General features: G+C 44.7%; 1 protein-coding gene across 5 annotated transcripts in view; it reads left to right on the forward strand.

Annotated features, from left to right (window-relative positions):
• Positions 1-10531, forward strand: part of LOC119966567 — an 86596-nt gene extending 76065 nt beyond the window's left edge. For 3 of the 5 annotated variants that reach the window (XM_038798477.1, XM_038798474.1, XM_038798479.1), the window contains 3 exons: positions 1611-1717; positions 6304-6707; positions 10232-10531. In XM_038798477.1, coding sequence (XP_038654405.1) covers positions 1611-1717; positions 6304-6707; positions 10232-10238 — 518 coding nt within the window. In that variant the 3' untranslated portion in view covers positions 10239-10531. The remainder of the gene's footprint in view (positions 1-1610; positions 1718-6303; positions 6708-10231) is intronic. The other 2 variants (XM_038798475.1, XM_038798478.1) reach the window with 2 other exon arrangements.
• The last annotated feature ends 3425 nt before the right edge of the window (positions 10532-13956 follow it).

A 13956-nucleotide genomic window follows, 5' to 3' on the forward strand; every position in this document is an offset into this window, starting at 1 on the left:
ATCAGGTCCCCTCTCGTCCTTCTAAACTCCAGTGAGTATAAGCCCAAGCTGTTGGATCTCTCCTCATATGCCAACCCTTTCATCCCCGGAATCAATCTGGTGAACCTCCTTTGATCTGCCTCCAATGCCACCACATCCTTCCTCAAATAAGGAGACACAATACTCCAGAGGTGGTCTCACCAACACCCTATATAATTGCAACAATACTTCTCTACTTTTATACTCTAGTCCCTTTGCAATAATCGCTAAAATTCCATTTGCCTTTTTAATTATATGCTGACCCTGGATACCGACTTTCTGCGCTTCATGAACAAAGACACCCAGATCCCTCTGCCCAGACGCATCTTGAATCTGCTCTCCATTTAGATAATAATTTGCCTTTCAATTTTTTCAACCAAACTGGATAACCTCACACTTATCCACATTAAACTCCATCTGCCAAAGTTCAGCCCAATCTCCAAGCCTATCTATATCCATCTGTACAATTTTATCTCCTCTACACTGCCTGCTTTCCCACCTATTTTAGTATCATCCGCAAATGTTGTTATGTTACACTCTGTCCTTGCTTGCAGATCATTTATATAGATTGTAAACAGTCCGAGGACTGGACCCTGGACCCCACTTGTTCGCCAGTCAGAGAAGGACCCATTTAAACTGACCCTCTGCTTTCTGTCAGTCAACCAATCCTCAATCCAATCCAGTATCCTACCCCCAACCCCTTGCAATCTTACTTTCTAGATCATTCTTTTAAGCGGCACCTTGTTAAACCTCTTCTGGAAGTCTAGATATACCACATCGACAGGTTCCCCATTATCCACCTTGCTGGTCACGTCCTCAAAGAACTCCAGCAAGTTTGTCAAGCATTAGTTGCCCTTCATAAAACCATGCTGACAATGGTGGATTGAGTTTTGTCTTTCCAAATGTTCAGTCATCTCCTCCTTAATGATTGATCCCAGCCCGACTGCCATGTTAAAGCCCCTCCAGCCTTCGACCCAACATGATGGAGGCATGAAAACATGGGCCTAAAGTTCCGCCTACAGCGAGGATGCAAATGGAGATCTAGAGGCTGGGGGCTGGTTTAGCACAGTGGGCTAAACAGCTGGCTTGTAATGCTGAACAAGACCAGCAGTGCGGGTTCAATTCCCGTACCGACCTCCCTGAACAGGCGCCGGAATGTGGCGACTCGGGGCTTTTCATAGTAACTTCATTGAAGCCTACTTGTGACAATAAGCAATTTTTAATATATATATATACTATATATCTATGATATATGATGAACTATGATCCAAGCTTACACCAGAGCCTGCAGCCATGTTGGCCTGAGAACCAAGTATATATAAAATATTAGATATATATATAAATAATATATATATATATTTATATATATTATATTTTATATATACTTGGTTCTCAGGCCAACATGACCGCAGGCTCCGGTTTAAGCTTGGATCATAGTTCCAGTGCCACATGGCTAACTGAGATTGGTAGCATGTTGATTGGTAGCAAATTAAGTTAGAACAAATAATCTCTCCCCCAACAGTCGTAATTGAGCAGGGAATACTGGTTATATTGTCTGTGGTTAAGTTCCTGTATCTCTGTTTGGTTGACAGGCGGACTGCATGACGGCACGTTTGAAGGAAAGAGATATTTCCAGTGTTACGCGAACTTTGCCATTTTTGTTCCAGTGCACGAGATATTTTATGTTATAAATAAAAAGGTAAGATGGGAAGAAATGTATAACTTGCATCAGTGCGCATATGTATATACATACACTTTAATGTTATGATGTGGAGATGCCGGCGTTGACTGGGGTGGGCACAGTAAGAAGTCTTACAACACCAGGTTAAAGTCCCAACAGGTTTGTTTGGAATCACTAGCTTTCGGAGCACTGCTCCTTCATCAGCCGAAAGCTAGTGATTCCAAGCAAACCTGTTGGACTTGAACCTGGTGTTGTAAGACTTCTTACTTTAATGTTATACAACACAAAGCATAGCAAGGTCGTGCTCCATGAACAAAAACAGAAAATGCTGGACAATCTCAGTGGGTCTACAGCATCTGTGTAAAGAGAGAAGGAAGCTAATTTTTCGAGTCTGGATGGTACTTTCTCAAAGCTGGAGAGAACTGGAAATGGATGAGATCTATACTTTATAATTTACAGCGAATCAAGATAAAACCAAATTTGATGTAATCATTGCAAAGTTTGATCATCATTGCAAAATTCAAACAAATTAAACTTTTGAGCGTTTTATTTCCAAGCAAAGAATGCAAAACAAAGGTGAATCAATTGATTGCTTTGTAACTGAACTTAGACTGCCAGCTCAATCTTGTAACTTCTCAGTATTGAATGATTCAATGATCAGGGATCAAATCGTCTTCGGTATAATTGATGAAAAGCTCAGGGAACGTTTGCTGAGACAGAAGGATCTCACGCTTGAAAACGCGATTGAAATGAGCCGTTTACATCGGTTATCGAAAAGTCAATATAATGAATTTTTTCTCCGTGAAAAGGGCGTGAAAACGAAACTCGAGGTAGAATGTGTTAAGGCAGTGTCGCAGACGAAGAAAATGCGCATTTCAGACAGCAGCCAACTTGATGCGAGACGGACGAAGACCGATCTGCGCATGCGCAAAGAGGTTTGATGTGTGGTGACGTGTATGTAATGGTGTGTGGAAGGTGTGGAACCACCCACAATCAAAAAAATGCCCTGCTCGAAGAAAGCTCTGCTCACAATGTGGCAAACAAAACCACTTCACTGCTCAGTGCAGATCCACACACACATTTAAATCTGCAAAATCAAGACGAATTAATGTTAGAAGTGTAGATTCTAAGGAAGAAGGTTTTGAAGAAAATTTTTCCAATGATACAGATGCGTATTCTTGTTGGCATTATTGAGAAGTATGATAGAACCATAGAGGTATCATCACATCTCAAGATAGTCCACTCCATCAACACTGATACAGAATGGAACACAGTATTACAAGTCAATGATTATCCAATCAACTTTAAGCTGGATACTGGCGCTTCTGCCAATTTGCTTAATAAGCTTTACTTCACAAAGCTAAAGCAAACTCCGAAAATCAATCAGCTTGTCAACTGCGTGACTACAATGGCAATGTCATCACATCAATGGGATCTTGCTACTTGTTAGTTACCAATGATGACATAGCGATTTCTCTAAGATTTGAGATTGTTGATTCAAACAATTCTTCACTCTTAGGTGCGCAGGCCTGCAAGGATTTACACCTAATTCAGAGGATTTATAGTGCGACTTCATCTCAACCAATTGTTCAAGACGACATTCAAGGGATTCTGGATCATTTTCCAGACTTCTTCGAAGGCATGGGTACTCTTCCCATGCCTTCCCAGCATCACATTCTTATATTGTTCAGACAGCTGAAGGAAGAATAGTTTGACGCAATCGCCGAGCCTACTAAACTCAAACAACACAAAATTCAATTACGACTGGATGCCAAACCTGTGGTACACCCTCGGAGGAGAGTTCCTGCACCATTTCGAGAGAGATTGAAACTTGAACTGGCAAGATTACAACATCAAGACATTATATCAACAGCTTCAATAGTCATGAATGGGCTGAATTCTCTCGAGAATACAACATCGCTCACATCACTTTGAGTCCGCATTACCCTCAATCAAATGGTAAAGTGGAGAAAGGAGTTCAAATCATCAAACAACTTCTTAACAAAGCTTTGAATTCTCGTTCAGATATGAATCTCGCGTTACTCTCATATAGAGTAACTCCGCTTTCCACAGGTCAATCACTGCATAGATGTTGATGAACAGGGACTGGAGACTTACTCTACCATCTATGTTTATACCAAATCCAGATCATCTGCCCGTGATACAAAAGATGAAACATAAGCAGGAACAACAGAGAATGTATTATGATCAACATGCAAATACTCTGGACTCACTGCTTCCAGATGATACCATCAGGATCAGAGTACCCGATGGAGGTTGGTCTGCTCCTGCAAAAGTTATTAGACAAGCAGCATCACATTCTTATATTGTTCAGACAGCTGAAGGAAGAATAGTTTGACGCAATCGCCGAGCCTACTAAACTCAAACAACACAATAAAATTTTTCCAGATCTACATTCCATGAAAGTATTTTCAATGATACTATGACAAATTCTCAAGTTTGTGAAGATTCACAGAGGACAGTAAAAACTTCTGCATCTCCTCTTCGTGGTTTAAGAAGGTCAACCAGAAAAAGAAGGAAGCTGGACAGCCTCAATTTGCGAATCGTTCCTATTGAACTTTTTCCTTATTGAATTTTCACTACATTTCAAAGTTATATATATATATCATGTATTGTAACAATATTATACATTTTTTCCTTTGTTGTGCATAGAAAAGAAATGTTAAAAAAAGGGGATGTAATGATATGTATATAGGTACTCCAGTGAAGAGTTAATTATTACATCTCAGTGTAATTCAAACACAAGAGGGCACCACCAGTTCCCAGTATAAATATCAGACTTCAGGGATTGCTGGGTAGTTAGCAAAGGAGAAGTATTGATCACAGCACAAGGAGTTTAGATTTCAGAGAGAGTTAACCCAATGTCATCATTAGTTATTACTAGATTATAGATTACTGTTTAACAGATTCAACCTTACTTTATTAGTAGTTATAGCTCGGTAGTGTGTGCGACTCTATTCAATTAATCGTTATTCAATAAATTAGTTTTGCTTCAATCTAAAGATTGGTGGTTTCTTTATCATCAACTCATCAGACCATTCTGGATCACAAGGCAAAGAATAAGGACATATTACCATAAAGTGTAATACAACAAGCACCACAGTGATAGGCGTGATAGCAATGAGGGCAGCACGGTGGCACAGTGGTTAGCATTGCTGCCTGCGGCGCTAAGGACCCGGGTTCGAACCCCAACCCTGGGTCACTGTCCGTGTGGAGTTTGCACATTCTCCCCGTGTCTGCGTGGTTTTCACCCCCACATCCCAAAGATGTGCAGGATAGGTGGATTGGCCATGCTAAATTGCCCCTTAATTGGGAAAAAATAATTGGGTACTCTAAATTTAAAAAAAAAGCAATGATTTACCATTGTTTTTCTCAAAATCCATTCACAGGTTGTGGGGGTCACTGGCGAGGCCAATCCATAATTGCCCTTGAGGTGGTGGTGTGGAGGTGGGCCATCTACCAGGCCGCTGCAGTACCTGTAGTCAATGTGTATCCACAGTACTGTGAGGGAGGGAGTTCCAGTCCAGGATTTTGACAGAGTGATGATAGGTTTAAAAGTCAGGGTCATGTGCTTCCATCTCCATGCCCTTGTCCTTCTTAGTGGTTATAAGTCCACAGATGGTAGTGAAAAGGACTTTGCAGTGGGTGACTGTGTACTGGGCAGATTCATGGTGGGCCACCTGGTTTTATTCTTATTATAGATTTTCATGTCAGATTTGATGCAACTGAGTAACTTGCTGGAGCATCTCACAGGTTAGTTGAGAGTCAACAATGTTGCACAAATGTTATTCATAGACAACATGTCCCCTCTTAAAGGACAGTAGTGAACCTGAAGGGTTTTTCAAACAACAATTTGGTAGTTCCATTATTGCCATTATTGATACTTGATATTTATTTATTGTTTATAAATTCAGAGTACACAATAATTTTTTTTCCAATTAAGGGGCAATTTAGCGTGGCCAATCCACCTAGCCTGCACATCTTTGGGTTGTGGGGGGGGGGGGGGGGGCAGCACGGTGGCGCAGTGGTTAGCCCTGCAGCCTCACGGCGCCGAGGTCCCAGGTTCGATCCCGGCTCTGGGTCACTGTCCATCTGGACTTTGCACATTCTCCCAGTGTTTGCGTGAGTTTCGCCCCCACAACCCAAAGATGTGCAGGGTAGGGGGATTGGCCACGCTAAATTGCCCCTTAATTGGAAAAACTGAATTGGGTATTCCAAATTTATTTTTTTTTAAATCCCAAAAAAAATCTTTGGGTTGTGGGGGTGAGATCCATGCAGACACGGGGAGAATGTGCAAACCCCACACGGACAGTGACCCGGGGACGGGATTGAACCCAGGTCTTCAGCGCCATGAGGCAGCAGTGCTAACCACTGTGCCACCGTACACCCATTATTGATACTTTTTATTCCAATTTGATTAATTGAATTGACACTGCTCTTTCTTCTCGACCATTAGTTCCGGTTCCTGGACTACTCGTCCAGTGCCGTAACTACCATACCACTGAATCCCTAACAAATAACAACACAAATATAATGTGCGGGGGAAAGAAAATTAAATCCATGCCAACTTCACTCTGTTACAGCCAAAGAAATCCATTTCACCTCCAACTCTAAGCTCAATGCAACATCGGCACTCCCTCGGATCCCTCTCTTCATTGACCAACAACTCTGGGGCCAGGGGAGAGCACGGCCATCAAGCTCACTCCAGGAAGAAGAAGCAACATGTACCCAAGAACTTCAGCGCAACTAAGAGAGTTCTGAGAAAGTCAGGAGCATCTACCTCCTCGAGGACATCCAACACGAGCGTGATCCCCTCTCCGGAAGATTGGAGTGAGAGTAATGAGAGGATAGAGAAGGCATCAGTCTCCTCCTTGCAGCCGAAGATCAGCAACCGGGCTTCCACCATCACTGTGAGTCTACCTCCTGACTTCACCCAGTGCAGACCACCTCATGCTTCAAACAGAGTGAGCCCCAGAAAGGTTTCGAGGTGGGTGCAATCGCCCTTCTTTACTAAAAATTGCAACTTTGCTACCCACCTGGGAATGGTTAAGCAATCTATGTTTTGGGGAGTGGGGACATTTTGGGGGGAACGGGTTTAATGGTGATGGAAGGAAGACTATTGGCCAGATGCTGGAGAACTCCCTGCCCTTCTTTATACAGAAAGATTCGCCTTTCGTGACCTCAGGGCATCCCACTGTACACCCAATTAGCTACTTTTGGAGTGAAGCCACTGAAAGAACATGGCAGATAATTAATTCCCGGAGACAGAAATTAAATAATGATCTGATCATTTGATTTATTGTCACGTGTACCGAGGTAGAGTGAAAAATATTGTTCTGTGTACAGTCCAGGCAGATTGTTCCATACATGAAAAACATAGGACGTATTTTAAATATACGATGTAAGTACATAGACGTAGATATCAGGTGAAGCACACGGAGTGTAGTGCTACTCGTCCAAAGATGTGCATGTTAGGTGGACTGGCCATGCTAAATTGCCCTTGTGTCAAAAAGGTTAGGTGGGGTTACTGGGTTACAGGGATAGGGTGGATGTGAGGGCTTAAGTAGGGTTCTCTTTCCAAGGGCTGGTACAGACTTGATGGGCCGAATGGCCTACTTCTGCACTGTATATTCTATGATTCTATTGTTCTGCGTACAATTCAGGCAGATCGCTCCATCAACGTAAAACATGGAATGTACGATAAATACATGAGGATACATAATGAAAATACATAAACATAGACAGCGGGTGAAGTATACACTATACAGTGTTACAACTGTAGAGAAGATGCGTAGAACGGTCAGTTCAGTCCATAAGAGCAGTTCAAACCTGAAGAGGGTCATTCTTGGGGTTGGTAACAGCAGGGAAGAAGCTGTTTTTGAATCTATTGGTGCGTGTTCTCAAACTTTTATATCCTCTGCCTGATGGAAGAGGTTGGAAGAGAGAATAACCCGGGTGGGAGGGGTCTTTGATTATGCTGTCCACTTTCCCCAGGCAGCGGGAGGTGTAGACGGAGTCAATAAATGGGAGGCGGGTTTGTGTGATGGACTGGGCTGTGTTCACCACTCTGAAGTTTCTTGCGGTCTTGGGCCGAGCAGTTGCCATACCAGGCTGTGATGCAGCCCGATAGGATGCTTTCTATGGTGAAGTTGGTAAGGGTCAATGTGGACATGCCGAATTTCCTTCGTTTCCTGATGAGGTTTAGGCTCTGTTGTGCTTTCTTGGTCATAGCATCAATGTGGGTGGACCAGGACAGATTGTTGGTGATGTTTACATCTAGGAATTTGAAGCTGTCAATCATCTCCACCTCGGCACCATTGATGCAGACAGGGGAGTGTATGATACTTTGTTTCCTGCAGTCGGTGACCAGCTCCATTGTTTTGTTGACATTGAGGGAGAGATTGTTGTCGTTACACCATGCCACTAAGTTCTCTATCTCCCTCCTATACTCTGACTCGTCGTTGTTTGAGATCAGACCCACTATGGTCGTGTCATCAGCAAACTTGTAAATAAATATATAAATAAAATTATCTTTATTGTCACATTAACACTGCAATGAGGATACTGTGTAAAGCTCCTAGTCGCCACATTCTGGCGCCTGTTCGGGTACACAGAGGGAGAATTCAGAATTCACAGCTGGTACGGGAATTGAACCCGCACTGCTGGTCTTGTTCTGCATTACAAACCAGCTGTCTAACCCATTGAGCTAAACCAGCCCTATGGAGTTGGAGCTGAATTTTTGCCACAGTTGTGTGTGTACAGGGAGTATAGTAGGGGGCGAAGTACGCAGCCTTGCGAGTTCCCGGTATCGTGGAGGATGTGTTGTTGTTTATCCTTACTGATTTGTGATCTGTAGGTCAGGATCCAGTTGCAGAGGGAGGAGCCAAGTCCTATATCCTAGGTTTTGGGGTTTGATATGAGTTTGGCTGGGATTATGGTGTTGAAGGCGGAGCTGTAGTCAATGATCAGGAGTCTGACTTAGATGTCCTTGTAGTCGAGTTGCTGTAGGGATGAGTGTAGGGCCAGAGAAAGACCATACACTGTTGTGGCGGTTGGTGAATTGCAGTGGATCATGGCAATCTGGAAGGTTGGAGTTGATGTGTCTCATGACTATACCTCTCAAAGCACTTCATATGTGATGTCAGGGCCACTGGTCAGTGGTCGCTGAGGCACGTTGCCTGGTTCTTCTTTGGCACCAGTATGATGGTGGTCTACTTGAAGCAGGTGGGAACATCGGAATGGAGTAGGGTGATGTTAAAGATGTTGGCCGGTTGGTCCGCGCAGGATCTGAGTGCACGACCAGGGACTCCATCAGGAACTGTTGCTTTCGTGGGTTCACTTTCCAGAAGGCCGATCTAACTTCTGAGACTGTGAAGGTGGGTGTGGGTGTGTCCAAGGCCATTGTGGCAGGTGACATCGGTTAGCTGTTTTCCTGCTCAAAACGAGCTGTGAAGCAATAGTGCTAACCACTGTGCTACCGTGCCGTCCTGGGTGCAAACTTTTGCCGTGTGCAATGAAGCTCAATATAAACTCAAGGAACCGCACCTCACCTTTCACCCAGGCACTTTTACAGCCAAATTGATTTAATCTAACATGAATTCAACAATCTTACATTGTAACCCCTGCCCTTATTTTGTTTCCTTTTTGTTTGCTGGCTGTGTTTTTCTTGATGGGCCAAATGGTCTCCTTCTGCATTGTAAATTCTAAGATTCTACATGTCCCTGAGCTCCCAGTCACCTGTTATCTTAATCCTCAGCCTTGTTCCCAACTTTGACTTTTCTGTCTTAAGTATTTCCAGCATTTTCCATTTCTATTCAGAAAGTCGATGCTTTCGGATGGCGCGTGTTCTTCACCCTGCCATTCACACCTCTTCCAGACACATCTTTGGTTTTTCTACTTGTCCCATTACCACTCTCTTTGGTCTTGCGCTATAGAACCTCGTTCTTTAATCTCTCCCACCCACAACCCTGTCACAGTCCTTCCCTTTTGCTCTTCTTCCCATCCTCCCCCACCTTCCAACTGCGCAAAATCTCTTGACATTTTTCACTTTTCCCAGCTCGCTCAGAATACTAGCCCTCTCCCTCTCCCCCACAGTTGCTGCCACACTTGAGTATCTCCTGCATGTTTCTGTTTTTATTTCACCTTATCAGCTTTTGAACATTTTTCCCCCACCTTCCCTTTCCTCATGGACAGCGAGCATAAACCTTATATTGTAGTCCGTACATGTATGGTGTGTTGGGAAGGGAGGAAGAGTTACCATTAATCGTGAACGCAGCAACATTAGTCAAGGCCTGCGCAAGCTGTTTGCCACATCACTTGGCGAACCACCCACGGTACGCTACTTGAGTTAGGGTATCTGAAATAAAAAGGGACGAGAGTTCAGCGGTCAGCACCGTTCCCTGGAATGGGGAGTAGACACAGGGTGGCAGGAGTGTATCTTGGCAATGAAGGAGTTGGTGATTGATACAAGAAACACTGCCAATATTACCATTGCTTTTATCCTTCCAACAGGTACTGACGGTGGAGAATTGACCAGGTCACCCAGAAGAACAGTCAGCCCGAGGAGAAGGATGTTTTCCTCCAACAGAAAGTTGTTGGGATCACGCACGTCGTTCGCCTTGCTGTACCGAAACCACGACTTGCAGACATTGAACTTACTGACTGTGAGAACCTTGCGAGTAGCATTAGTGAACCTGCACTGATTGCTGTAATCCAGAACCGGGTAGCTCACATAACCACACTCTTCAGTTCACTGTAGAATTTAATATGGCTGTCACAAACCTCGACTAAATAAAACCTGCACTGAAATCAGACCGAATTCCAGCGGGTTTTGATACTGGAGCAGCACCGACTCACACTAAAGCAGCACTAATCACTTTCACAGCACTCTTCTTCATTGACACGGAAGTGACACCAAAACCCCAGAATCAGGGATGCCCTGATTTCTTTAGCAATAAATCCGCCTGACCATTGGGGGGGGGGGGGGGGGGGGGTCACGGTACAGTTTACCAGTCATGGCACAACCTCCTGCTCCCGGAGCTCGCTGTACAGATGGATGGCCAATACTGTAGCCGTGCAAAGTGTTTAAAAATAGCGGATTATTCTTTGTACCCACTTCCAATCCTAAACAGTTCTGCCATTTTGGATTAAGGTGAGGAGATACTTCGTCACTCGGAAGGTAAATTTGTAAATCTTTGGAATTTTTTTTCCAGAAGCCTGTGGTATCTCAGTCGATGGCTATATTCAAGACTAGGGTGGCACGATGGCGCAGTGAGTTAATCTTGCTGCCTCACGGTGCCGAGGTCCCAGGTTCAAATCCCAGGCCTGGGTCACTATCTGTGTGGAGTTTGTACATTCTCCCTGTGGTGTGCGTGGGTTTCTCCCCCACAACCCAAAGATGTGCAGGTTAGGTGGATTGACCACGCTAAATTGCCCCTTAATTGGAAAAAAATAATTGGGTACTCTTATTTTTAAATTTGGAGTATATTCAAGACTGAATTCCTTTAGTCTTCAAAAGTTTGGGTGGCACGGGAGTACAGTGGTTAGCACTGTTGCTTCACAGCACCAGGCTCCCGGGTTTGATTCCCACTTGGGTCACTGTCTGTGCGGAGTCTGCACGTTCTCCTCGTGTCTGCGTGGGTTTCCTCCGGGTGCTCCGGTTTCCTCCCACAAGTCCCAAAAAGACGTGCTGTTGGGTGAATTGGACATTCTGAATTCTCCCTCTGTGTACCCGAACAGGCGCCGGAGTGTGATGACTAGGGGCTTTTCACAGTAATTTCATTGCAGTGTGAATGCAAGCCTACACGTGACAATAATAAAGATTATTATTATTAAATCTAGTGATCTCAGAGGACAGGGTGGGAAAATGGAGTTGATGGAGAAGATCAGCCATCATATTGAATGGTGAAGCTCATGAGGCTAAATTGCTTACTCTTGCTACTATATAACCATGTAAGAGACTGGCAGAATGTTGCACCAACCTCTACAAAATGCACATTGCTGGGAACCTGGCTTGGGATAAGGTACAAAATCAGAGAACTCAAAGCGGTGAAGTAACAACCACCAATTGGTCTCTCAGCAACATGTACAGCAGTGGCATAGTTCAAAGACACACAATCTGTTTTTGGTGTAAAGTACATGTAATTAGTTCTATTACATGGCATTTACAGCTCAGAAGCAAACCATTCAACCAGGCGTCCTGATGTAAAGTTACAACTGCTGGATATTAGAAAGCTGGAGAAAAGATTAATTTGTCGACACAGATGTCTCATGGAATGGATTGGTAACGAGAAGGTATTTTGGTCACCAGTTTGCTTGTTATCTACACTTTTAAATGAGACACGGAGGGAATGCAGTGTTGGGAAACACCCCCCTGATGTCCATAAACCATTGATCCTCAGCACTCCGAAATGCAGCAGACTTGCACCGAACGCAGGAATATGGAGGCAGCAGCCCAGAATCAATTTCCTTGCAACAACCGGCCATGATCCACAGCATTAGAGAGGACCAGCAGTTTCAAACAAAGAACAAAGATAAGTACAGCACAGGAACAGGCCCTTCGGCCCTCCAAGCCTGCACCGACCATGCTGCCCGTCTAACCTAAAACCTTCTACACTTCCAAGGTCCGTATCCCTCTATTCCCATCCTATTCATGTATTTGTCAAGATGCCCCTTATCGGCCCTGCTTCCACCACCTCCTCCAGCAGAGAGTTCCAGGCACCCACTACCCTCTGTGTAAAAAAACTTACCTCGTACATCTCCTCTAATCCTTGCCCCACGCACCTTAAACCTATGCCCGCTAGTAATTGACCCCTCTACCCTGGGAAAAAGTCTCTGACTATCCATCCTGTCTATGCCCCTCATAATTTTGTAGACCTCTATCAGGTCGCCCCTCAACCTCCGTTGTTCCAGTGAGAACAAACCGAGTTTATTCAACCTCTCCTCATAACTGATGCCCTCCATACCAGGCAACATCCTGGTAAATCTCTTCTGCACCCTCTCTAAAGCCTCCACATCCTTCTGGTAGTGTGGCGACCAGAATTGAACACTATACTCGAAGTGTGGCCTAACTAAGGTTCTATACAGCTGCAACATGACTTGCCAATTTTGGTACTCTATGCCCCAGCCATTGAAGGCAAGCATGCCGTATGCCTTCTTGACTACCTACTCCACCTGTGTTGCCCCTTTCAGTGACCTGTCGACCTGTACACCTAGATCACTCTGACTGTCAATACACTTGAGAATTCTACTATTCACTGTATATTCCCTACCTGCATTCGACCTTCCAAAATGTATTACGTCACATTTGTCTGGATTAAACTCCATTTGCCATCTCGCCGCCCAAGTCTCCAAACGATCTAAATCCTGCTGTATCCTCTGACAGTCCTCATCGCTATCCGCAATTCCACCAACCTTTGTGTCATCCGCAAACTTAGTAATCAGACCAGTTACATTTTCCTCCAAATCATTTATGTATACTACGAACAGCAAAAGTCCCAGCACTGATCCCTGCGGAACACCACTAGTCACAGCCCTCCAATCAGAAAAGCACCCTTCCATTGCTACTCTCTGCCTTCTGTGACCTAGCCAGTTCTAGGACATAGAACATAGAACAGTACAGCACAGAACAGGCCCTTCGGCCCTCGATGTTGTGCCGAGCAATGATCACCCTACTCAAACCCACTTATCCACCCTATACCCGTAACCCAAACAACCCCCCCTTAACCTTACTTTTTAGGACACTACGGGCAATTTAGCATGGCCAATCCACCTAACCCGCACATCTTTGGACTGTGGGAGGAAACCGGAGCACCCGGAGGAAACCCACGCACACACGGGGAGGACGTGCAGACTCCACACAGACAGTGACCCAGCCGGGAACCGAACCTGGGACCCTGGAGCTGTGAAGCATTTACGCTAACCACCATGCTACCGTGCTGCCCTGTATCCATCTTGCCAGCTCACCCCTGATCCCGTGTGACTTCACCTTTTGTACCAGTCTGCCATGAGGGACCTTGTCGGGCAGCGCGGTGGCCTAGTGGTTAGCACAACTGCCTCACGGCGCTGAGGTCCCAGGTTCAATCCCGGCTCTGGGTCACTGTCCGTGTGGAGTTTGCACATTCTCCCCGTGTCTGCGTGGGTTTCGTCCCCACAACCCAAAGATGTGCAGGTTAGGTGGATTGGCCACGCTAAATTGCCCCTCAATTGGAAAAAATAATTGGGTAATCTAAATTTAT

Source organism: Scyliorhinus canicula, chromosome 5 (genome assembly GCF_902713615.1).
Source record: "Scyliorhinus canicula chromosome 5, sScyCan1.1, whole genome shotgun sequence".
In the NCBI taxonomy this organism is placed as follows: domain Eukaryota; kingdom Metazoa; phylum Chordata; class Chondrichthyes; order Carcharhiniformes; family Scyliorhinidae; genus Scyliorhinus; species Scyliorhinus canicula.